Here is a 24,411-nt window from a genome sequence, read left to right as displayed (position 1 = left end):
TTGATAGGCACAGATTGATTAATGAATCTCAACACGGTTTTACAAAGGAGCGTTCCTGTCTTACGAATTTACTAACTTTTTTCACTTAGGTGTTTGAGGAGGTAGATCATGGTAATGAATATGATGTTGTGTTTATGGACTTCAATAAGGCTTTCGATAAAGTTCCACACCAGAGGCTACTGAGGAAACTTAAGGCACACCTAATAAGAGGAGAAATTTTTTCCTGGGTAGAGGCATGGCTGAAAAATAGGCAGCAGAGAGTTTGCATAAATGGGGAGAAATCTGAATGGGGGCACGTTACAAGCGGTGTTCTGCAGGGGTGAGTGTTGGGCCCTTGTTGTTCACAATTTACATAAACGACATAGATGAGGGAATAAATAGCGACATAAGCAAATTTACTGATGACACCAAAATAGGCCGGCCAATTCATTCTAATGAAGACACTAGAGCACTCCAGGATGATATGAATAGACTGATGCAATGGTCGGAGAAGTGGCAGATGCAAAGTTCTAAATGTTGGACAGTTAAAAAACCATGCCATATATAAACTAAATAATGTAGATCTTAATACGACTGATTTCGAAAAGGATTTAGGAGTTCTGGTTAGCAATAATCTAAAACCAAGACAACAGTGCATTAATGTTTGCAATAAAGTTAACAGAATCCTTGGCTTCATATCTAGAAGTATAAATAATAGAAGTCCTCTGGTTGTTTTTCAACTCTATATATCCTTGGTTAGGCCTCATTTAGACTATGCTGCTCAGTTCTGGTCACCGTATTACAGAATGGATATAAATGCTCTGGAAAACGTACAGAGGAGGATGACAAAGTTGATCCCATGTATCAGAAATCTTCCCTGTGAGGATAGACTGAGGTCCCTGAATCTGCACTCTCTCGAAAGGCTTAGAATTAGGGGGGATATGATCGAGGTGTATAAATGGAAAACAGGAATAAATAAAGGGAATGTAAATAGCGTGCTGAAAATTTCCAGCCAAGACAGGAGTCGCAGCATTGGTTTCAAGTTGGAAAATTTCAGAATCACGAAGGATATAGGAAAGCACTGGTTTGGTAATAGAGTTGTGGCTGAGTGGCCAAACTCCCGAGTACAGTTATTGAGGCTAAAACGTTGTTTAGTTTTAAAAATAGGTTAGATAAATACATGATTGGGGGTGGGTGGGTGAGAGTTGGAACTGACTAGCTTGCGCTACTAGGGCTGGTGCCTTGCTCTTTCCTTAAGTGGAAGTGACCCGACTTGGTGGGTCATTGGGCTAATCCGGGGGGGGAGACATGGACCTGCTTCGCATGGGTCAGTAAACCTGCTGCAGTGTTCCTTCTTTCTTACGTTATGTTCATATGCAAGTCAAAGGCAGAAGGGAAGATAAGGTAAGAGTGGTAGGGCGGATGCGTCGCTGGAGGAAAATCCTGCAAGCTCGCTGGTAAACTGGACAATCCACAAGAAAGTGAAGAACCGATATATGGACCCAACAAACCTCACAGAGAGGAATAGGGTGTAATTCCATGAGATACCCATGGGTAAGGCAAGTATGGCCGATGTGGAGACGGGAGAGTGCAGTCTTCCGAGTACGGCAACGGTGGTAAGATGACCATAAACCTAATAGCGGTTCAGTAGAGTGCAATTTGTTTTGGTGCATGTCTGACCACCGTCGTTGCCAATGGCCGTGAAGGCGAGCATAGATGACTATAAAATAATCCTTGAACGGAATTCCTCTGTAGGAAACCGGTTTATGTACCGCTGACCGTGCAGCAGCATCCGCCTATTCATTGCCACGCACATCAGCGTGTTCAGGAACCCAGCAGAAAACATCTTTTTGCTAGCCACACCGTTCAACCAAAGTTGAACATGAAGAACCAATGGATAACGGCATGAGCATGCGATCGGAAATGATTAAGAAAAAGAGAGCGAGAAGCAGCCATTGGTAGGAGAGCTTTGGCGTAGGGCACAAAGGGAGAACAGACACGAACCATCAGAACCTCCCAAGGAAAAAGAGAAAAGGCAGACGATACATGAACATACAAGGGAGACAACTAGAGAGAAGACCAGAGTGAAGACGAGAAGAAATTTGTCGGAGTAAGCAGGGACGCTGAACAAATAACGGGCGTCGGCAATGAGCATCACGACGATCAGCTAAGGAAGGAACATTCGCCTCAGCACAGAGGCTTTCAACAGGGGATGAACGAAAGACACCAAGGCATAAACGTAGACCCTGATGATGAAAGGGATCTAACATACAAAAAAATAGTTACTATAATCCAGCTTGGACAAGACTAAGGTGGAATGCAAACGGAGGAGAGTCCGGCGATCTGCTCCTCATGATCGATGAGCAAGAATTTTTAAAAAATTTAGCTGACCATGGCAAGCTGCATTCAGAGAGGAAATGTGAGGTTTCTATGTCAACCGGCGATCAAATAGAAGGCCAAGATACTTGACCGTATCACATTCTGGGAAAAATGAACTGTGTAAATACAATGAAATATCTGGGATAAGAGGACGTCTAGAGAAGGTAATGAAATGGTGTCTCGTACTAGAAAATTTAAATCCATGAGAAGTGGCCCAATGGGAAACTCGGTCAGTCGCATCCTGAAGGGAGGCCGCTACCAGGCGACAGTCAGCGCCTGAGTAACCTATAATAGCGAAGTCATCCACATAAAGTGACGACCAAATATGCTATGGAAGAACGGAAGGTAGGTCATTCATAGCCAAGAGGAAAAGGGTAGTGCTAAGGACACAACCTTGTGGAACTCCCTCGGCCTGAACGAAGTCTGAGGAAAGTGAGGCGCCAACACACACACGAAGATGTCTGTCAGATAAGAAAGCAGCGAGGAAGGAGGTCAAAAAAAAAAAGTGCTATGACGGAGTGTTTATTAGGTTAGGCATTTTGCACATACATATCTCAATGGAGCAAAAGCTGATAAGTAGAGCGGCCCATGTGAAAGCCATATTGGCGAGGAGAGAGACTATTGTGAGTTTCTACATACCATATCAGACGTGTATTCACCAATCGTTCCATCACCTTTCAGACTACACTGGTAAGAGCAATGGGACGACAGTGAGAGGTATCAAACCACGAAGTACCTGTTTTGTAAAACGGCAGTACAATGGCAGATCTCCAATGTTGAGGGAGAACCCCTCGCGTCCAAACAAGACTTAAAAGATGCAAAAGGACTGTAAGGGCTGTAGAATGCAGATGCTGTAGCATACGGATATGAATATCATGGGGCCCAGCTGCCCATGACCGGCAAGTGGAAAGCGGGGATTCTATCCATTAGAAGAGAAATCCAAGGGCGATTGCTTCCTGGCAGCTCTGGAAGCGAGAAACGAGGGATAGAGGTTAAGACCTTGGGAGACACGGACAAGACAGTTCCCGATTTCCATGGAAACTTCAAGAGGTTCCGCATCACTTACACTAGCAACCCACAAAATGGGTACTGGGTCCGGAGTGTACTTGCCACACATCTTCCATACCTTCCAAACTGCGCACACAGGGAAAGTCGAGGTAACAGTAGAAACGTAGTCTTGCTAACAAGTGCATTTAATGCTTGGCATCACGCATGATTCGGCGAGCGACTGTCGTTGCTCGCTTAAAATCCAAAAGATGATCTGCGGTACGATTATATCAATAACAGCCCCATGCAGCACGTTTAAAATGCACTGCACAGGCACATTGATAACGGGGCTTACGAGGCGGTCGGGAATACGTAGAAGAAGTAAGAAGAATAGGAAAGTGATCATTGTCGTGCAAATCCGGGAGAATTGACAAAGCGTAATCAAGGGCAATTGGTGATGAACAGATAGAAAGATAAATGCAAGAGAGAGACTGAGTGCGAGAGTCAAAATAGGTGGGAGCACCCGTATTTAAAACATGAAGAGGATGAGAAGTGAGAAGAATCTCCAACTGATCACCACGAGAGTCACAGTGGGACCCTCCCCTGAGATGATGAGCATTAAAATCACCAAACAACAAGATGGGTAGTGGCAGAGAAGAGATCAATAACGCAACATCCAAGATAGACTGAATGGGTAGGAGAGAGATATAGAGAGCAAGCTGTATACAACCTGTACAAATAAATATTGGCTGTAGTAGTACAATGCAGCTGAGAACGAACAAAGACCTGTTGACAAGCGCCCTCTCATTAAAATTTTCATCAGGAAAGAGACCAGAAGAATGCAACAGCACATAAACTGAAATGGGACTGATAGCTGCTGAATGAACTTTAGGCTCTTGTAGACCTACACATACTGGGGAAAACAGGGAGAACAACACCTGGAGCTCTCCTCGTTTACCCCTGAGGCCAAGAATATTCCATTGTAGGGTCAGTGAAGTCAATGTGTGGAGGCAACAGAAAGGATGTAAGAAAGGAGGAATCAGATTGCTGTGAAGGAAATGATTGCTGTGAGGGTCGTGAAAAATAAGAAGAGGCATAAGAAGGCGCACTGGTGTTCATTGAGGGTTTCGTCTCTGCAATATAGAAGGAAATAGCATCAAGTGTTTCAGCAGACAAGGAAGATGCCGATACGATGACTTCCAGAGACAGATGAGGTAGAGCAAGTAGAGATTGGGGAGACCATGGAGGGAACCAAAGAGGTCTGAGAGGGGAGGGGAGTATGAGCCTGGAGAGATGTGCTGGCGGGGACAGAAGAGTCCTTCAGTAGAGCAGGAGAGGAAGGAGGCTGGAATGGGACTGGGAGAAGAAGCCTGAGGGGGCACAGGAGAAGTGGGGACCACACAAGGGGGGTGAACCTCCACCTTCGTGTGAGAGATAGATTGGGGGGTGAGAACTAGGCACTGAGGCCGAGAAGGAGAACTGTTGGGGAATTGTAAACACCAGAGGAATGCGAAGAAACTTAGGCTCAACAGACTAGCAGGCGTGCAAGTACTCGCAGACTGAGAAACTAACAGGCGAAGTGAAGAAAAAGTAGAAGAAAGAAGAGGTAAGGAGGTGGGGGTTTCAGAGGGTACAACTGCAAAAGAATTGGAGAGGGGGGGTGACCCCGGAAGACATGGCACCAGAGGAGCTGGTAGACGGGGAGATCGCCGAGCTTGGTCTCCTAGCTACTCGAGAATGAGGAACACGAGGAAGATTCCCCTGAAGGCAGAGCCGAGAGACAGCCATAACATAAGGCCTTTGCTCTATTTAATATAATGGATTTCACGTTCATTAAGACAGACTTGACATCTGCGGGAAAAAGACCTGTAGTATTTAGCGGGATGTCCGAAGCGCCAACAATTATGACACTGTTGGGGTGTAGGGACCACTTTATGGACTCCTTGGCGATGTCCTGCGATATAAACGGAGGACAGTACTTCACAGAAGTCAAAGGTTAAGCAAGGGATGTTACTGGGAAAGTGCCTCCTCCCGCGAGCGGGCAGGAGATATCCACTTTGAGAATTGGAAGGTCTTGAAGGGGTAATTGCTCTAAAATATCGTCACCGCAAGACAGAAAATCACACTGAGCAATGGTACGTGGTAAGACCACCGTACCACTGAGCTTGACCTTCATTCTGAACTGTAGCGATGTGCGCACCGCTCCGAAGAACGTGAAAGGATATATTTTGGGTAACATTTTGTAAAAGAGCTTTACCAATACTGTGGTCTGAAAGATAATCAGTTGGAGACATCGGTTGTAAGGAAATGAATTTGCTCCACTTTGTACTCGTAAACATGGTGAGTAAAGGAAGTGAGTGTCGTGTAGGTCGTTTCTGGGTGAAATGAGCAGAAATCAAAGAACCGTTGTCAGCAAATGGTCTGGAACGTTTAGGCATAGGATCGGGGGCGGCAACCTGAGGCTGGTGGGCGATCCAAAAACCGTCGCACCGTATTTGGGGAAGTGGGACGCAGAGTTAAAGGCGTGCAAGAGGCAGAGGCACTAACAAAAATGAGCAGAGCCTTGGCACCTGGAGCAGGTGACAGTGTCACCAGCAGGAGGTACAGGGGTATGGGAAAAGTCTGGAGAATGGTCCAGTAACGAAGCCGGGTCAGAATAGGATTCATTAAGAAAAAGGAGCCTGGGAGGAGGGGGGTTGTCACGGAACGATGACTCCATGATGTACTGAAATGCCACAAAACACTAAATACAGAAAGCACTGCTGGTGGCTGTGAGTGCATGTGCATACGTGTGCGTCCATATTTGATGCTGCATCGGAAAATACAGCCTTATAGATCCTCAGTCGATAAGGTTTTTGAAACTCCTTGTGTATATGATCAAAGAAAGAGGATATCTTGCCAGTTTGCACCAGTAAAGATGTGGCAGTTCGAATGTATTCTTTTAAATTTCCATTTTTGCTTCCATTACCTGGAGTTTACCTGGAGAGAGTTTCGGGGGTCAATGCCCCCGCGGCCCGGTCTGTGACCAGGCCTCCTGGTGGATCAGCGCCTGATCAACCAGGCTGTTGCTGCTGGCTGCACGCAAACCAACGTACGAGCCACAGCCCGGCTGATCAGGAACTGACTTTAGGTGCTTGTCCAGTGCCAGCTTGAAGACTGCCAGGGGTCTGTTGGTAATCCCCCTTATGTGTGCTGGGAGGCAGTTGAACAGTCTCGGGCCCCTGACACTTATTGTATGGTCTCTTAACGTGCTAGTGACACCCCTGCTTTTCATTGGGGGGATGGTGCATCGTCTGCCAAGTCTTTTGCTTTCGTAGTGAGTGATTTTCGTGTGCAAGTTCGGTACTAGTCCCTCTAGGATTTTCCAGGTGTATATAATCATGTATCTCTCCCTCCTGCGTTCCAGGGAATACAGGTTTAGAAACCTCAAGCGCTCCCAGTAATTGAGGTGTTTTATCTCCGTTATGCGCGCCGTGAAAGTTCTCTGTACATTTTCTAGGTCGGCAATTTCACCTGCCTTGAAAGGTGCTGTTAGAGTGCAGCAATATTCCAGCCAAGATAGAACAAGTGACCTGAAGAGTGTCATCATGGGCTTGGCCTCCCTAGTTTTGAAGGTTCTCATTATCCATCCTGTCATTTTTCTAGCAGATGCGATTGATACAATGTTATGGTCCTTGAAGGTGAGATCCTCCGACATAATCACTCCCAGGTCTTTGACGTTGGTGTTTCGCTCTATTTTGTGGCCAGAATTTGTTTTGTACTCTGATGAAGATTTAATTTCCTCATGTTTACCATATCTGAGTAATTGAAATTTCTCATCGTTGAACTTCATATTGTTTTCTGCAGCCCACTGAAAGATTTGGTTGATGTCCGCCTGGAGCCTTGCAGTGTCTGCAATGGAAGACACTGTCATGCAGATTCGGGTGTCATCTGCAAAGGAAGACACGGTGCTGTGGCTGACATCCTTGTCTATGTCGGATATGAGGATGAGGAACAAGATGGGAGCTAGTACTGTCCCTTGTGGAACAGAGCTTTTCACCGTAGCTGCCTCGGACTTTACTCTGTTGACGACTACTCTCTGTGTTCTGTTAGTGAGGAAATTATAGATCCATCGACCGACTTTTCCTGTTATTCCTTTAGCGCGCATTTTGTGCGCTATTACGCCATGGTCACACTTGTCGAAGGCTTTTGCAAAGTCTGTATATATTACATCTGCATTCTTTTTGTCTTCTAGTGCATTTAGGACCTTGTCGTAGTGATCCAGTAGTTGAGACAGACAGGAGCGACCTGTTCTAAACCCATGTTGCCCTGGGTTGTGTAACTGATGGGTTTCTAGATGGGTGGTGATCTTGCTTCTTAGGACCCTTTCAAAGATTTTTATGATATGGGATGTTAGTGCTATTGGTCTGTAGTTCTTTGCTGTTGCTTTACTGCCCCCTTTGTGGAGTGGGGCTATGTCTGTTGTTTTTAGTAACTGAGGGACGACCCCCGTGTCCATGCTCCCTCTCCATAGGATGGAAAAGGCTCGTGATAGGGGCTTCTTGCAGTTCTTGATGAACACAGAGTTCCATGAGTCTGGCCCTGGGGCAGAGTGCATGGGCATGTCATTTATCGCCTGTTCGAAGTCATTTGGCGTCAGGATAACATCGGATAGGCTTGTGTTAATCAAATTTTGTGGCTCTCTCATAAAAAATTCATTTTGATCTTCGACTCTCAGTCTGGTTAGCGGCTTGCTAAAAACTGAGTCATATTGGGACTTGAGTAGCTCACTCATTTCCTTGCTGTCATCTGTGTAGGACCCATCTTGTTTAAGTAGGGGCCCAATACTGGGCGTTGTTCTCGATTTTGATTTGGCATAGGAGAAGAAATACTTTGGGTTTCTTTCGATTTCATTTATAGCTTTTAGTTCTTCCCGCGATTCCTGACTCCTAAAGGATTCTTTTAGCTTAAGTTCGATGCTTGCTATTTCTCTGACCAGTGTCTCCCTGCGCATTTCAGATATATTGACCTCTTTTAGCCGCTCTGTTATTCTTTTCCGTCGCCTGTAAAGGGAGCGCCTGTCTCTTTCTATTTTACATCTACTCCTCCTTTTTCTTAGAGGAATAAGCCTTGTGCATACATCGAGTGCCACCGAGTTAATCTGTTCTAGGCATAAGTTTGGGTCTGTGTTGCTTAGTATATCTTCCCAGCTTATATCGGTTAGGACTTGGTTTACTTGGTCCCACTTTGTTTTTGTTATTGAAGTTGAATTTGGTGAATGCTCCCTCGTGACTAGTCTCATTTTGTCGGTCTGGGGCTCCTCGCATACATGTCTGAACCTCAATTATGTTGTGATCTGAGTATATTGTTTTTGATATGGTGACATTTCTTATCAGATCATCATTGTTAGTGAATATGAGGTCTAGTGTATTCTCCAGTCTAGTAGGCTCTATTATTTGCTGGTTTAAATTGAATTTTGTGCAGAGATTTAAAAGCTCGTGTGAGTGTGAGTTTTCATCAGAGCTGCCTCCTGGTGTTATTACTGCAACAATATTATTTGCTATATTCCTCCATTTTAGGTGCCTTAAGTTGAAATCCCCCAGGAGCAAGATGTTGGGTGCAGGAGCTGGAAGATTTTCCAGACAGTGGTCAATTTTTAACAGCTGTTCCTGGAATTGCTGGGATGTTGCTTCCGGAGGCTTGTAGACTACCACAATGACTAGGTTTTGGTTCTCGACCTTTACTGCTAAAACTTCCACTACGTCATTTGAGGCATTAAGCAGTTCTGTGCAAACAAGTGACTCTGCAATGTACAGGCCAACCCCCCCCCCTTTTGCCTGTTCACTCTGTCACATCTGTATAGGTTGTAACCTGGGATCCATATTTCATTGTCCAAGTGATCCTTTATGTGGGTCTCAGTGAAAGCCGCGAACATTGCCTTTGCCTCTGCAAGCAGTCCACGGATGAAAGGTATTTTGTTGTTTGTTGCTGGCTTTTGACCCTGTATATTTGCAAAGAAGAATGTTATCGGACTGGTGGTATTGTTGGTACTGGGGGGGGATTTTTTTCCGGCATTAGTATCTGTATCTGTTGGTTTGGAGTGGAGGCCATCGACTGTGGTTCCACTCCAGGAATGACTGGATTTGGTGTACGATTTCTGCCATTTCCTGCCAGTTTTTTTTCCTTCCTGGCACTAAAAAACCTCTCCCTCTTGAGTGGCTGTGGCTACCCAGGTTTTCCCATGGCCTGGATGTTTTGTATCTTTTTGTCCCCTTTAGATGGTATGCCTGGCAATTTAAGTTATAGCACAGTCTTTCCTGTACTGAAGAGGTACACATTTCAGGGTGAAAAAGCTTACAGGAAGGGAGTTTGCATTTTCCTGTTGTCATATGGGCATGGCATTTTCTAGGGTGGTCATAGTTGCACGTCCCATCTGTTTTTCCAGATTTCCCATGCCAGCAGATACCAAGTGCATAGTATGTGCACAGGCTTGGTTTCCGCTTGCCTTGGGTTTCTGTGACTGTATTCCCTGTTGGTGCATGTTTCCCTGTCTTACTTCTATCCTCCCTAGCACCAACAATGGAGCTCCCACCAGTTGTTTTTGGTAATTTATCCTCACTATTGCTATTGGAGTCCTCTTGTTTGCTATTTCCTGCGGAATTTCTAGTTTGCAATATTGGTTTTATCTTATCTTTGACTACACTTGTTTCCCTACTATGGCTCCTGTCCCCTATGAGGTCATTTATATGTATTCCTTCCTGCGTATAATTCCCGACTACCTGGACAAAATCTCCAGCTTCACCATTACTGTCTCCCAGGACAGTATCTCCAGCTTCACCATTTCTGTCTCCCAGGACAGCACCTCCAGCTTTACTATTACTGTCTCCCAGGACATCACCTCCAGCCTTACAGTTTGTGACTACATGGCCAGTATCAAGGGCAGTACCATTCAGCCCAGACTTTTTATGTTCCCATCTGTTGTAGAAAGCTTCCAGGTTTTCTATGAAAGCAGCTTTGATGTTGTCCTCTTTTAATACCCTTGTGATTTTAGTCCACAGATTTTCCTCATTTGGGCATACCCAGAAACACTTCTCTGTTTTAATACTGCTTGTAGCTAGTTCTGGGATATCTGCACAAGGGGCGTGACACCAATTTCCACAAAAATGACAGTTTATCCATGTGGAAGCCCGTTTGTTTGACTGACCACAGACTACACACAGCTTCATAATGATTTGAATGGTTGATTTACTGCAATTCTACTAGCAACCTCTTGAATATTATATTAATAACCTTAAATGAAGCTCTAGCTATTTGTATTTCTGTTTCTAACTCTTTTTTGTATATTGGACAGCTTACCGTCACGTTCCTGATCTTTGTGTAGTTGTCTCAACATTCGGCAATTTTCTTTATCCATTATATTTTGTGATTAAACTTGTCTGTTATAAACCCATGTGTGGATTCATGTACTTCTAAGTATGAGAATTAACTCGTGTATACTTTTACCTTCAAATTTAACCTCCAGTGTTTCCTCACTTATCCTTTCACATATTATCATTGCTTTCTTTTCTGCAGTTATTTTTGACTTCCATCTTTCACGTACCCTGCCACAGTCCTAACTAATTTTTGCAGCTTTTCTTCTGTTTTTCCCAGTAACACTGTATCATCCGCAAACAGCATCTAACGACTCCTATTTTACATCAGATGAATTAGACGCCTTTTCCTAGCACTCTAGTTGACAGTGTTTCCCAACCTGTAGTATTCTAACGTTGTAAATAATTATTAATAGTGAGGAACAGACGAGATGTTTCTGCCGAAATTAAAACTAGTTTGTTAAATATATGTATCAACAATCCTTTTATATTTAACCACTCTGTTAACATTTACCACTTTCCGCTTAATAAATACATTCGAGCATTTTAAATTATAAAACTTAATGTTTTGGTCGCCTGACTACTGGGAGGAAGTCTGTATTAAACAACACATTTGAAACCATTGTATACATTTTCTTCAGCTGCTGTCCCCTTTTTGAAGACATTTAACAATCATGAATTGAAACAAGGTAAAGGAAATCACCTTCTTTAGGGAATACGCTGACCCAAACATCATTCTCCTCTAAGCACTTGACAGCATTCATCTGTTATACCTAATCCATATATTTGTAACAAAAATTTTTTATTGTTTAAGCATTGTTCATTATGTGAACACGATTCATATCCTGTACATCAACTTTTCTTTAATAATGAAAGCACAACTAACCGGCACGAACGAGACTGAAACTAATGATGACATTTCAGTCGGAATATAAACAAGAGAGGGGAAGGGACGGAAGTGGTAGAACAGGAGGAGGGAGTAGTAGTGGTGGTGATAGTAGTGGTAGAAATAGTGCAGAAGTGGTAAAGGTACACTTAAAGTAGTAGCGGTAGTGAAAAAAGGGGTCGAGTGTGGTGTTAGAGAAGAAATAGTAGTCGTAGCAGTAGTAGGAATAGTCGAAGTACATAGAACAGAGCACTGCAGGAGAGCTAAAATTTCAAAGGGTCTAATTCGGACCTAATCGTCAGCATAAGTTTTGTCTTCTATGAGAGGATTATACATGTATAACTTTTCTAATTGAAGTCTCCGACTTTTCCATAACACTATCAATAAAAATTATGCAATAAAATTGACCTTTAAAGGTGGTCATCTAAATAACAATACTGGTCACTAAGGCTTTATTTGTATTAAAGCTACATTGTTAGTCTGAAACAAGAAATAAAATCCTACCTGTTTCTCGTTCCTTTTCTCCTTATTCTTGTCCTTATTATTCGCATTTTCCAGTTCTTTCCTCTTCTTTTCCAAGAGAACAGAATAATCGAGGTCGTAAGCATCATAGATGACAGAGAAGCCGACGTTGAGACAGAAAGTTGTACTGGGAGGCGGGTCAGTCTGTCCTGCTGTGTTCTGAGGTAACCCAACAAGCCTTAATATTCATATATTCTTTATTTGAATTCGTAAAGCGATGCACTAAGAATTTTTCATTCCAAAATTCTTGAATTTTTTAAAAAAAAGAGCAGATGACCCTTGTATAATCTAAGAAGTATTGAAATATTGTTTGAAATGGAAAATGGGTATTTACAGGTTCCCTATGATAATAACTGGGCATTAAACAAGTCACACTGACCGTCATGGGAACGCGAAGTGTTTGAGAGACACGTTCGCTGAAGTTGAAGGGGTTAGGCTGAGAATCCAGCTTGGCAAGGTCCTCTCTTGACATGATGCTGCCATACAGATCAGCCATTTCTTGTCCCACGTCCTGAGGAAGCATCGGAAACTCCGGGTGAAGCTGTGGTAGTTGCTGCTCCTGGTATCGTTCTTCCTTTCTCTCAGCTGATGATGATAATAATAATGGAAGTTACCCCATTCAGATTCCCCCTCGACTTTTAATAACGAAAGAAATTTCAGCTTGTAGCTAATGACATAGTAATATTGCAAGCAGTTATTAGGAATCATGGTAAGGAAATTGTAGATGCCGTGATATTCAATGAAGAGAAGGAATTCATATATATATATATATATATATATATATATATATATATATATATATATATATATATATATATATATAATATATATATTGTATTATATATATTATATATATATATATATATATATATTATATATATTGTATTATATATATTGTATTATATATATAATATATATATTGTATTATATACATATATATATTGTATTATATATATATATATATATATATATATATATATATATATATATATATATATATATATATATATATATATATATATATATATATTATAGGTAGTAGGTTGGTAGACAGCAACCACCCAGGGAAGTACTACCGTCCTGCCAGATGATTGTGAAACAAAAACCTGTAACTGTTTTGCATGATGGTAGGATTGCTGGTTTCTTTTTCTGTCTCATAAACACGCTAGATAACAGGGATATCTTGCTACTCCTACTTACACTTTGGTCACACTTCACAGACACGCACATGCATATATATATACATACATCTAGGTTTTTCTCCTTTTTCTAAATAGCTCTTGTTCTACTTTATTTCTTCTATTGTCCATGGGGAAGTGGAAAAGAATCTTTCCTCCGTAAGCCATGCGTGTCGTATGAGGCGACTAAAATGCCGGGAGCAATGGGCTAGTAACCCCTTCTCCTGTAGACATTTACTAAAAAAGAGAAGAAGAAAAACTTTATAAAACTGGGATGCCTAAATGTGCGTGGATGTAGTGCGGATGACAAGAATCAGATGATTGCTGATGTTATGAATGAAAAGAAGTTGGATGTCCTGGCCCTAAGTGAAACAAAGCTGAAGGGGGTAGGAGAGTTTCAGTGGGGGGAAATAAATGGGATTAAATCTGGAGTATCTGAGAGAGTTAGAGCAAAGGAAGGGGTAGCAGTAATGTTAAATGATCAGTTATGGAAGGAGAAAAGAGAATATGAATGTGTAAATTCAAGAATTATGTGGATTAAAGTAAAGGTTGGATGCGAGAAGTGGGTCATAATAAGCGTGTATGCACCTGGAGAAGAGAGGAATGCAGAGGTCAGAGAGAGATTTTGGGAGATGTTAAGTGAATGTATAGGAGCCTTTGAACCAAGTGAGAGAGTAATTGTGGTAGGGGACCTGAATGCTAAAGTAGGAGAAACTTTTAGAGAGTGTGTGGTAGGTAAGTTTGGGGTGCCAGGTGTAAATGATAATGGGAGCCCTTTGATTGAACTTTGTATAGAAAGGGGTTTAGTTATAGGTAATACATATTTTAAGAAAAAGAGGATAAATAAGTATACAAGATATGATGTAGGGCGAAATGACAGTAGTTTGTTGGATTATGTATTGGTAGATAAAAGACTGTTGAGTAGATTTCAGGATGTACATGTTTATAGAGGGGCCATAGATATATCAGATCACTTTCTAGTTGTAGCTACACTGAGAGTAAAAGGTAGATGGGATACAAGGAGAATAGAAGCATCAGGGAAGAGAGAGGTGAAGGTTTATAGACTAAAAGAGGAGGCAGTTAGGGTAAGATATAAACAGCTATTGGAGGATAGATGGGCTAATGAGAGCATAGGCAATGGGGTCGAAGAGGTATTGGATAGGTTTAAAAATGTAGTGTTAGAGTGTTCAGCAGAAGTTTGTGGTTACAGGAAAGTGGGTGCAGGAGGGAAGAGGAGCGATTGGTGGAATGATGATGTAAAGAGAGTAGTAAGGGAGAAAAAGTTAGCATATGAGAAGTTTTTACAAAGTAGAAGTGATGCAAGGAGGGAAGAGTATATGGAGAAAAAGAGAGAGGTTAAGAGAGTGGTGAAGCAATGTAAAAAGAGAGCAAATGAGAGAGTGGGTGAGATGTTATCAACAAATTTTGTTGAAAATAAGAAAAAGTTTTGGAGTGAGATTAACAAGTTAAGAAATCCTAGAGAACAAATGGATTTGTCAGTTAAAAATAGGAGAGGAGAGTTATTAAATGGAGAGTTAGAGGTATTGGGAAGATGGAGGGAATATTTTGAGGAATTGTTAAATGTTGATGAAGATAGGGAAGCTGTGATTTCCTGTACAGGGAAAGAAGGAATAATATCTTGTAGGAGTGAGGAAGAGCCAGTTGTGAGTGTGGGGGAAGTTCTTGAGGCAGTAGGTAAAATGAAAGGGGGTAAGGCAGCCGGGATTGATGGGATAAAGATAGAAATGTTAAAAGCAGGTGGGGATATAGTTTTGGAGTGGTTGGTGCAATTATTTAATAAATGTATGGAAGAGGGTAAGGTACCTAGGGATTGGCAGAGAGCATGCATAGTTCCTTTGTATAAAGGCAAAGGGGATAAAAGAGAGTGCAAAAATTATAGGGGGATAAGTCTGTTGAGTATACCTGGTAAAGTGTATGGTAGAGTTATAATTGAAAGAATTAAGAGTAAGACTGAGAATAGGATAGCAGATGAACAAGGAGGCTTTAGGAAAGGTAGGGGGTGTGTGGACCAGGTGTTTACAGTGAAACATATAAGTGAACAGTATTTAGATAAGGCTAAAGAGGTCTTTGTGGCATTTATGGATTTGGAAAAGGCGTATGACAGGGTGGATAGGGGGGCAATGTGGCAGATGTTGCAAGTGTATGGTGTAGGAGGTAGGTTACTGAAAGCAGTGAAGAGTTTTTACTAGGATAGTGAGGCACAAGTTAGAGTATGTAGGAAAGAGGGAAATTTTTTCCCAGTAAAAGTAGGCCTTAGACAAGGATGTGTGATGTCACCGTGGTTGTTTAATATATTTATAGATGGGGTTGTAAGAGAAGTAAATGCAAGGGTCTTGGCAAGAGGCGTGGAGTTAAAAGATAAAGAATCACCCACAAAGTGGGAGTTGTCACAGCTGCTCTTTGCTGATGACACTGTGCTCTTGGGAGATTCTGAAGAGAAGTTGTAGAGATTGGTGGATGAATTTGGTAGGGTGTGCAAAAGAAGAAAATTAAAGGTGAATACAGGAAAGAGTAAGGTTATGAGGATAACAAAAAGATTAGGTGATGAAAGATTGAATATCAGATTGGAGGGAGAGAGTATGGAGGAGGTGAACGTATTCAGATATTTTGGAGTGGACGTGTCAGCAGATGGGTCTATGAAAGATGAGGTGAATCATAGAATTGATGAGGGAAAAAGAGTGAGTGGTGCACTTAGGAGTCTGTGGAGACAAAGAACTTTGTCCTTGGAGGCAAAGAGGGGAATGTATGAGAGTATAGTTTTACCAACGCTCTTATATGGGTGTGAAGCGTGGGTGATGAATGTTGCAGCGAGGAGAAGGCTGGAGGCAGTGGAGATGTCATGTCTGAGGGCAATGTGTGGTGTGAATATAATGCAGAGAATTCGTAGTTTGGAAGTTAGGAGGAGGTGCGGGATTACCAAAACTGTTGTCCAGAGGGCTGAGGAAGGGTTGTTGAGGTGGTTCGGACATGTAGAGAGAATGGAGCGAAACAGAATGACTTCAAGAGTGTATCAGTCTGTAGTGGAAGGAAGGCGGGGTAGGGGTCGGCCTAGGAAAGGTTGGAGGGAGGGGGTAAAGGAGGTTTTGTGTGCGAGGGGCTTGGACTTCCAGCAGGCATGCATGAGCGTGTTTGATAGGAGTGAATGGAGACAAATGGTTTTTTATACTTGACGTGCTGTTGGAGTGTGAGCAAAGTAACATTTATGAAGGGATTCAGGGAAACCGGCAGGCCGGACTTGAGTCCTGGAGATGGGAAGTACAGTGCCTGCACTCTGAAGGAGGGGTGTTAATGTTGCAGTTTAAAAACTGTAGTGTAAAGCACCCTTCTGGCAAGACAGTGATGGAGTGAATGATGGTGAAAGTTTTTCTTTTTCGGGCCACCCTGCCTTGGTGGGAATCAGCCAGTGTGATAATAAAATAATAAAATAAAATATATATAAATATATATATATATATATATATATATATATATATATATATATATATATATATATATATATATATATATATATGAATATATATGTTCATTGATAATGTGAGTAGTCACGAAAACGCTTGGAATTTCTCTATTCTTTCACAGTGGTTGTTTTGCATATATATATATATATATATATATATATATATATATATATATATATATATATATATATATATAAACAGGAACGTTGTATCATGTGTGTGTGTGTGTACGTGTGTGTGTGTGTGTGTGTGTGTGTGTACTCGCCTAACTGTACTCACCTAATTGTGGCTGAGGGGGTCAAGACTCATCTCCTGGCCCCTCATCTTCACTGATCGCTACTAGGTCCTTTCTCTCTCTCTCTCTCTCTCTCTCTCTCTCTCTCTCTCTGCTCATGAGCTTTATCATACCTCGTCTTAAAGCTATGTATGGTTCCTTCCTCCACTACATCACTTTCTAGATTATTTCACTTCATGGCAACTCTGTGACCGAAGAAATACTTCCTAACATCCCTTTGACTAATCTGAGTCTTCAACTTCCAATCATGGCCCCTTGTTTCTGTGTCCCATCTCGGGAATATCATGTCTGTCCACCTTGTGAATTCCTCGCAGTATTTTGTATATCGTCATCAGGTCTTCCCTAATCCTCCTGTCCTCCAGTGTCGTCAGGCCGATTTCCCTCAACCTTTCTTCGTAGGACATTGCCCTTAGCTCTGGAACTAACCTTGTAGCAAACATTTGCACTTTCTCTAATTTTTTGAGGTGCTTGACCCGGTGTGGGTTCCAAACTGGTGCTGCATACTCCAGTATGGGCCTGACGTACACAATGTACAGTGTCTTGAACGATTCCTTACTAAGGCATCGGAACGCTATTATCAGGTTTGCCAGGCGCCCATATGCTGCAGCAGTTACCTGGTTGATGTGTGCTTCCGGAGACATGCTCGGTGTTATACTCACCCCAAGATCTTTCTCCGTGAGAGAGGTTTGCAGTCTTTGGCCACCAAGCCTATACTCTGCGGTCATCTTTGCCCTTCCCCGATCTTCATGACTTTGCATATGGCAGAGTTAAATTCGAGAAGCCAGTTGCTGGACCAGGTGTCCAGCCTATCCAGGTCTCTTTGAAGTCCTGCCTGATCCTCGTCTGATTTAATTCTCCTCATTAACTTCACATCATCTGCGAACAGGGACACTTCTGAGTCTATCCCTTCCATCATATCATTCATATATATACCAAAAATAACACTTGTTCTAGGACTGACCCCTGTGGGACCCCGCTCGTCACAGGCGCCCACTGTGATACCTCATCACGTACCATGACTCGTCGCCTGCCTGTCAGGTATTCTCTGATCCATTGCAGTGTCCTTGTTATATGCACCTGATCCTCTAGCTTCTGCACCAATATTTTGTGAGGAACTGTGTCGAAGGCCTTCTTGCAGTCCAAGAAAATGCAATCAACCCACCCCTCTCTCTCGTGCCTTCTGTTACTTTGTCATAAAACTCCACAGGGTTTATGACAATGGATTTCCTTTCCATGAATTGATGCTGGTTGTCGTTTATAAACTTGTTCTGTTCCAGGTGCTCCACCACTCTTCTCCTGATAATCTTCTCCATGACTTTGCATACTATACACGTCAGTGACACAGTTCTATAGTTTAGTGCCTCGTTTCTGTCTCCTTTCTTAAAAATGGGAACTTCATTTGGCGTCTTCCATACCTCAGTTGCCCAGTTTCACGGGATGTGTTGAAAATTGTGCTTAGTTGCACACACAGCATCTCTGCTCCCTCTCTAACGACCCATGGAGAGATGTCTGGTCCCATCGCCTTTGATGAATCAAGGCAACTTAGCAGTTTCTTCACCTCCTCCTCAGTTGTGTGTTTTTCATCAAACACTTGTTGGTATAACCCTTGTTGGTGTCCCCCTCTGTTCTATCTTTCCAGAGTCCTTCCTGTCTCTATTGTAAATACTTCCTTTAATCTCGTGTTGATCTCCTCACATACCTCTTGATCGTTTCTTCTTTCCTCAGCCTGATCACCTGGTCTTTTACTGTCTTCCTCCTAAGGTGGCTATGCAGCAGTTTCGGGTCAGACTTGACTTTCGATGCTATGCTTTTTCGTACTGCCGCTGAGCCTCTCTCCTTACCTGTGTATACTCGTTTCAGGCTCTTCGACTAATCTCTATTTTCCTGGGTCCTTTGACTTCTGTACTTTTTCCATTCTCTAGTGCACTGAGTTTTTGCCTCCCTACACTTTCGGGTAAACCAGGGGCTCGTTCTGGTCTTCCCATTATTTCTGTTGCCCTTGGGAACACACCTTTCCTCTGCCTCCTTGCATTTTGTTGTTACGTAGTTCATATGGTTTACTGACTTTCCTACCAGTTCTCTGTCCCACTGAACCTCCTGCAGGAAGTTCCTCATACCTGTGTAGTCCCCCCTTTTATAGTTTGGCTTTTCCCATTCAACTCCTGCCACCCTCTCCACTTGTAACTCTACTATGTATTCAAAGCTTTGAACTACGTGATCACTAGCCTCAAGGGGCCTGTCATATGTGATGTCCTCAATGTGAGCGTGCGTGTGTGTGTGTGTGTGTGTGTGTGTGTACTCACCTATTTGTGGTTGCAGGAGTCGATTCATAGCTCCTGGCCCCTCCTCTTCACTGATTGCTACTACGTCTTCTCCCTGCTCCATGAGCTTTATCAAGCCTCGCCTTAAAACTATGTATGGTTCCCGCCTCCACTACGTCACTTTCTAGGCTATTCCACGCCTGACTACTCTATGACTGAAGAAATACTTCCTAACATCCCTTTGATTCATCTGAGTCTTCAACTTCCAATTGTGACCTCTTGCTTCTGTGTCCCATCTCTGGAACATCCCGTCTTTGTCCACCTTGTCTATTTCGTGCAGTATTTTATATGTCGTTATCATGTCTCCCCTGACCCTCTTGTCCTCCAGTGTCGTCAGGCCGATTTCCCTCAACCTTTCTTCGTAGGACAATACCCTTAGCTCTGGGACTAGTCTTGTTGCAAACCTTTGCACTTTATCTAATTTCTTGACGTGCTTGACGAGGTGTGGATTCCAAACTGGTGCTGCATACTCTAGTATGAGCCTGACGTAAATGGTATATAAAGTCTTGAACGAATCCTTACTGAGGTATCGGAACGCTATCCGTAGGTTTGCAAGACGCCCGTATGCTGCAGTAGTTATCTGATTGATGTGCGCCTCAGGAGATGTGCTAGGTGTTATACTCACCCCCAGATCTTTTTCCTTGAGTGAGGTTTGCAGTCTTTGGCCATCTAGACTATATTGTGTCTGTGGTCTTCTTTGCCCTTCCCCAATCTTCATGACTTTGCATTTGGCAGGGTTAAACTTAAGAAGCAAGTTGCTGGACCAGGCTTGTAGCCTGTCCAGGTCTCTTTGTTGTCCTGCCTGATCTTCATCCGATTTGATTCTTCTCATTAACTTCACATCATCTGCAAACAAGGACACTTCTGAGTCTATCCCTTCCGTTATATCATTCACATATACCAAAAACAACACAGGTCCTAGGACTGACCCCTGTGGAACCCCACTTGTCACAGACGCCCACTCTGACACCTCGTCACGTACCATGACTCGTTGTTGCCTCCCTTTCATGTATTCTCTGATCCATTGCAGTGCCTTTCCTGTTATGTGTGCCTGATCCTCTAGTTTTTCCAGTAACCTCTTGTGAGGAACTGTGCCGAAGGACTTGCAGTCCAAAAAAAATGCAGTCGATCCACCCCTCTCTCTCTTGTCTTACTTCTGTCACCTTGTCATAAAACTCCAGTAGGTTTGTGACACAGGAATTTCCTTCCCTGAAACCGTGCTGGTTGTCAATTATACACTTGTTTCTTTCCAGGTGCTCCCCCACTCTCCTCCTGATGATCTCTATGACTTTGCATTCTATACACGTTAGTGGCACAGTTCTGTAGTTTAATGCCTCGTGTCTGTCTCCCTTCTTAAAAGTTGGGACTACATTTGCCATCTTCCATACCTCAGGGAGTTGCCCAGTTTCAATCGATGTGTTGAAGATCTTTGTTAATGGCACACACAACATCTCTGCTCTCACTCTAAGGACCCACGGAGAGATGTCTGGTCCCACCGCTTTTGAAGTATCAAGTTCACATAGCAGCTTCTTCATCTCCTCCTTGGTTATGTGTACCTCATCCAGCACTTGTTGGTGTACCCCCCTGTTCTGATTTCCTGGAGTCCTACTGGTTTCCACTGTAAATACTTCTTTAAATCTCGTGTTGAGCTCCTCACTTACCTCTCGGTCGTTTCTCGTGAACTCCCCATCACCCTTCCTCAGTCTGATTACCTGGTCCTTGACTGTTGTTTTCCTCCTGATGTGGCTATACAACAGCTTCGGGTCAGACTTGACTTTCGATGCTAGGTCATTTTCATATTGTCGCTGAGCCTCCCTTCTTATCTGTGCATATTCGTTTCTGGCTTTTCGGCTAATATCTCTATTTTCCTGAGTTCTCTGTCTTTTGTACCTTTTCCATTCTCTAGTACACCTAGTTTTTGCCTCCCTACATCTTTGGGTGAACCAAGGACTCGTTCTGTTCTTCCCATTATTTCTGTTTCCCTTGGGAACAAACCTCTCAGCTGCCTCCTTTCATTTCGTTGTCACATAGTCCATCATTTCTTGTACTGGTTTTCCTGTCAGTTCCCTCTCCCACTGCATGTCTTGCAGGAAGTTCCTCATGCCTGAGTAGTTCCCCCTTTTGTAGTTTGGTTTTTCCCATCCTATTCCTGCTACTCTCTCCACTTGAAGCTCAACTATGTAGTCGAAACACAGAACCACATGATCACTAGCTCCTAAGGGCCTTTCATACATGATATCCTCGATGTCCGAACTACTCAAAGTGAATACAAGATCCAGTCTTGCTGGATCATCCTCGCCTCTCTCTCTGGTAGTGTCTCTAACATGTTGATACATGAGGTTTTCCAGTACCACATCCATCATCTTGGCTCTGCATGTTTCGGGACCCCCATGGGGCTCTAGGTTTTCCCAGTCAATCTCCTTGTGATTGAAATCACCCATAACTAGTAACTTTGCTCCCCCCATGTGTATTCTTCTCTTGGCGTCCTGCAGTTCTGTGGTGGGTTGTACATTACTGCAATTATCACCTTATGTCCCTCAGACTGGATTGTTCCTACTAAGTAGTCTCTTTTGCTCGTGCCATCCATTCCTTCCATTTTCTCAAAATCCCACTGGTTTTTAATGAGCAGTGCAACTCCTCCTCCCCCTCTCTTCCCTCTGTCCTTCCTGAGGATATGATATCCGGGTGGAAAGATTGCATCTGTTATCATTCTGGTGAGTTTTGTTTCTGTGAGTGCTATTATGTCTGGGGATGTCTCCTCACACTTATTTGTTATTCTATGTGCATTTGTATACCACACCTTCAACTTCTTTTCTAAGACTGTGGTCTAGGGGGTACATTGGGGTTGGGGAAGTGGGAGACCTGATAAGGAACTATGGGTGGTTGCTGTGGGGGTGGAGTTTGTAATGCAGTGGGTGGGGGCATTGGATATGGCATTTGTGTTTTGGTTTAGAATGTTTGGTTGCACTGGGGTTGACGTGTTGGGGGCTTCTATAGGAAGTTGTGAGGGAGACTGTATTTGATCTTCCTGGGTCTGGGATCTCCTGTCTGTCTCCTGCATTCCCTCTCTTTCCTCCTTTCGCCTTTGTACCATCTCTGTTTCTGCCTTTCTTCTTGTGTTCTGTCGCAGTCGAGATGCACCTTCCAGTATGCCAGCATGTCCCTTAGTCTTGCTTTCTCCTGCCAGATCCTGTTCCAAGTCGATTCTGCCTTTAAAGTCACTTTCACTGGCTGGGTTCTTCTTCTTGCAATCCCCCCTATTCTCCGAAAATTTTCCAGCTGGGTCATGTCATCTTCTCCTATTGATTTTATGATGCTTTCAATTGCTTTTTTTTCCCTTGTTATCTTGCTCCATATGTTTCCCCTTTAACTTCCTGGAGCCCATACACAAAGACTGACCTCTCCCTTTCATTCTCCCACTGCGTATCCTTGTGTATCCACTCATTCAATTTAGTTTCCTCCATTGCAGCTTTCCTTTCTTCAGTTTCACTATCTGTTGTACTTGGGCTCAGTGGCCTGTCGTTTTCCCTTCTCGGCTTTCCCTGGGCTCTGCTGTGGGCTGTTAGGGCCTCCACATATAGCTTAGCTCTTTCATTTACTACAGTCCCCTCTGATAGAGCTTCTACATGCAGTTTTGCTCCTTCTTTCCCTTCAAACCCCTTATTTGTGTCTAAGGTAGCAGTCTCTGATGTCATTTCCAAAATGTTCTTTAGTTCTTTAGGCTGTTTCAGATTTTTCAGTTCCTCTTCTAATCTTTGTATTCTAGCCTCTGCTGCTATGGCTTGCATCTTCCACTTCTTGCTTTCCATATCTATCCTCTCTTCCATTCTTATGCTAAGTTCTTCTAACTTCTTTTCCCATTCATATTCCCTTTTGTGAGCTCTGCTGTCCAATCTTCCTTTGCAGATTCATCCTCCTGTCCCTTGGTTTTCCTTCCTACTCTCTGGCAACCCATGTTTTTTATTTTGATTGCCTCAGAATGGAAAACTTATGTAATTCTGTGTGTTAGGTTAGTAGTGTGTTTGTCCGAGTGGGGGGAAGGAGGTAGAGGAGAAAATGTGGACAGTGGCTATATGGGAGAGGGGTGGGGAGGGGGATTTAGGGGGGAATAGGGAGTGAGTTTGTAGATGAATGGTTCAGAGAACTGACATGTTGATAAATTAGACACATGTGCAACTCTTGGGTATCTTTATTGAGGAAACATTTCGCCACACAGTGGCTTCATCAGTCCATACAAAGGAGAATCTTGAACAGGAGGAGAATGAGGTAATCAGTCCCTCAACCTTGAGTCGATGTGGTCAGTCCATCAATCTACCCTAACACACTTAACAACCCTTGCAGTACACTTGGGTAGCCCTCAAAAACTCTTATATGTGTGTGTGTACGTGTGTGTGTACGTGTGTGTGTACGTGTGTGTGTGTACGTGTGTGTGTGTACGTGTACGTGTGTACGTGTGTGTGTACGTGTGTGTACGTGTATGTACGTGCGTGTGTGTACTGTGTGTACGTGTGTATGTACGTGCGTGTGCGTGCGTGTGCCTGTGTGTATATTACGAATAGCAGCTCAAAACATTATATGTTTTCACTCAAAATAACCATTACATATTAACATTTGCAGTTTATATAATATATATATATATATATATATATATATATATATATATATATATATATATATATATATATATATATATATATATAATTTAGAGGTAAATCAATTACAAAAATTGTATAAATATGGAAATAATTACACACAATTGCAGCTTCTAACAAGGTGCTTATTCAGCTTGTACTCAGCTGTCCTGTACATTGTTGCAGGATGTTCCTGTCATGATAACCTTGCTGTCCAGAACCTGGTTTTAGACATTCTACATTGTTGGTTATCTGTGCACTGTCATTCGAGGCACGTGTGAATTGCACTGCCCAGCACTGTAACTGGAACTTTACTGTGGTACCTTAGGGTGTTTGGTGGTCCCTGTTGCTGTTCCATGTTTACTTCCATTAGTCAAGACGTTGACCACAGCTTCGCTATATTGT

General features: G+C 42.9%; 1 protein-coding gene across 1 annotated transcript in view; it reads right to left on the bottom strand.

The window, feature by feature from the left end:
• The window catches only part of LOC128695501 (dynein axonemal intermediate chain 1-like), a 163,685-nt gene that overhangs the window by 67,209 nt on the left and 72,065 nt on the right, over positions 1-24,411 (bottom strand). The window contains exons 4-5 of the mRNA XM_053786183.2: positions 12,482-12,687; positions 12,085-12,261 (exon numbers count right to left, since the gene is read on the bottom strand). Coding sequence (XP_053642158.2) covers positions 12,085-12,261; positions 12,482-12,687 — 383 coding nt within the window. The remainder of the gene's footprint in view (positions 1-12,084; positions 12,262-12,481; positions 12,688-24,411) is intronic.

The sequence above is a fragment of the Cherax quadricarinatus genome, chromosome 50 (assembly GCF_038502225.1).
Source record: "Cherax quadricarinatus isolate ZL_2023a chromosome 50, ASM3850222v1, whole genome shotgun sequence".
NCBI classification, from domain to species: domain Eukaryota; kingdom Metazoa; phylum Arthropoda; class Malacostraca; order Decapoda; family Parastacidae; genus Cherax; species Cherax quadricarinatus.
Note: the sequence above shows the minus strand (reverse complement) of the source record. Positions and strands in the feature narration are given on the sequence as shown.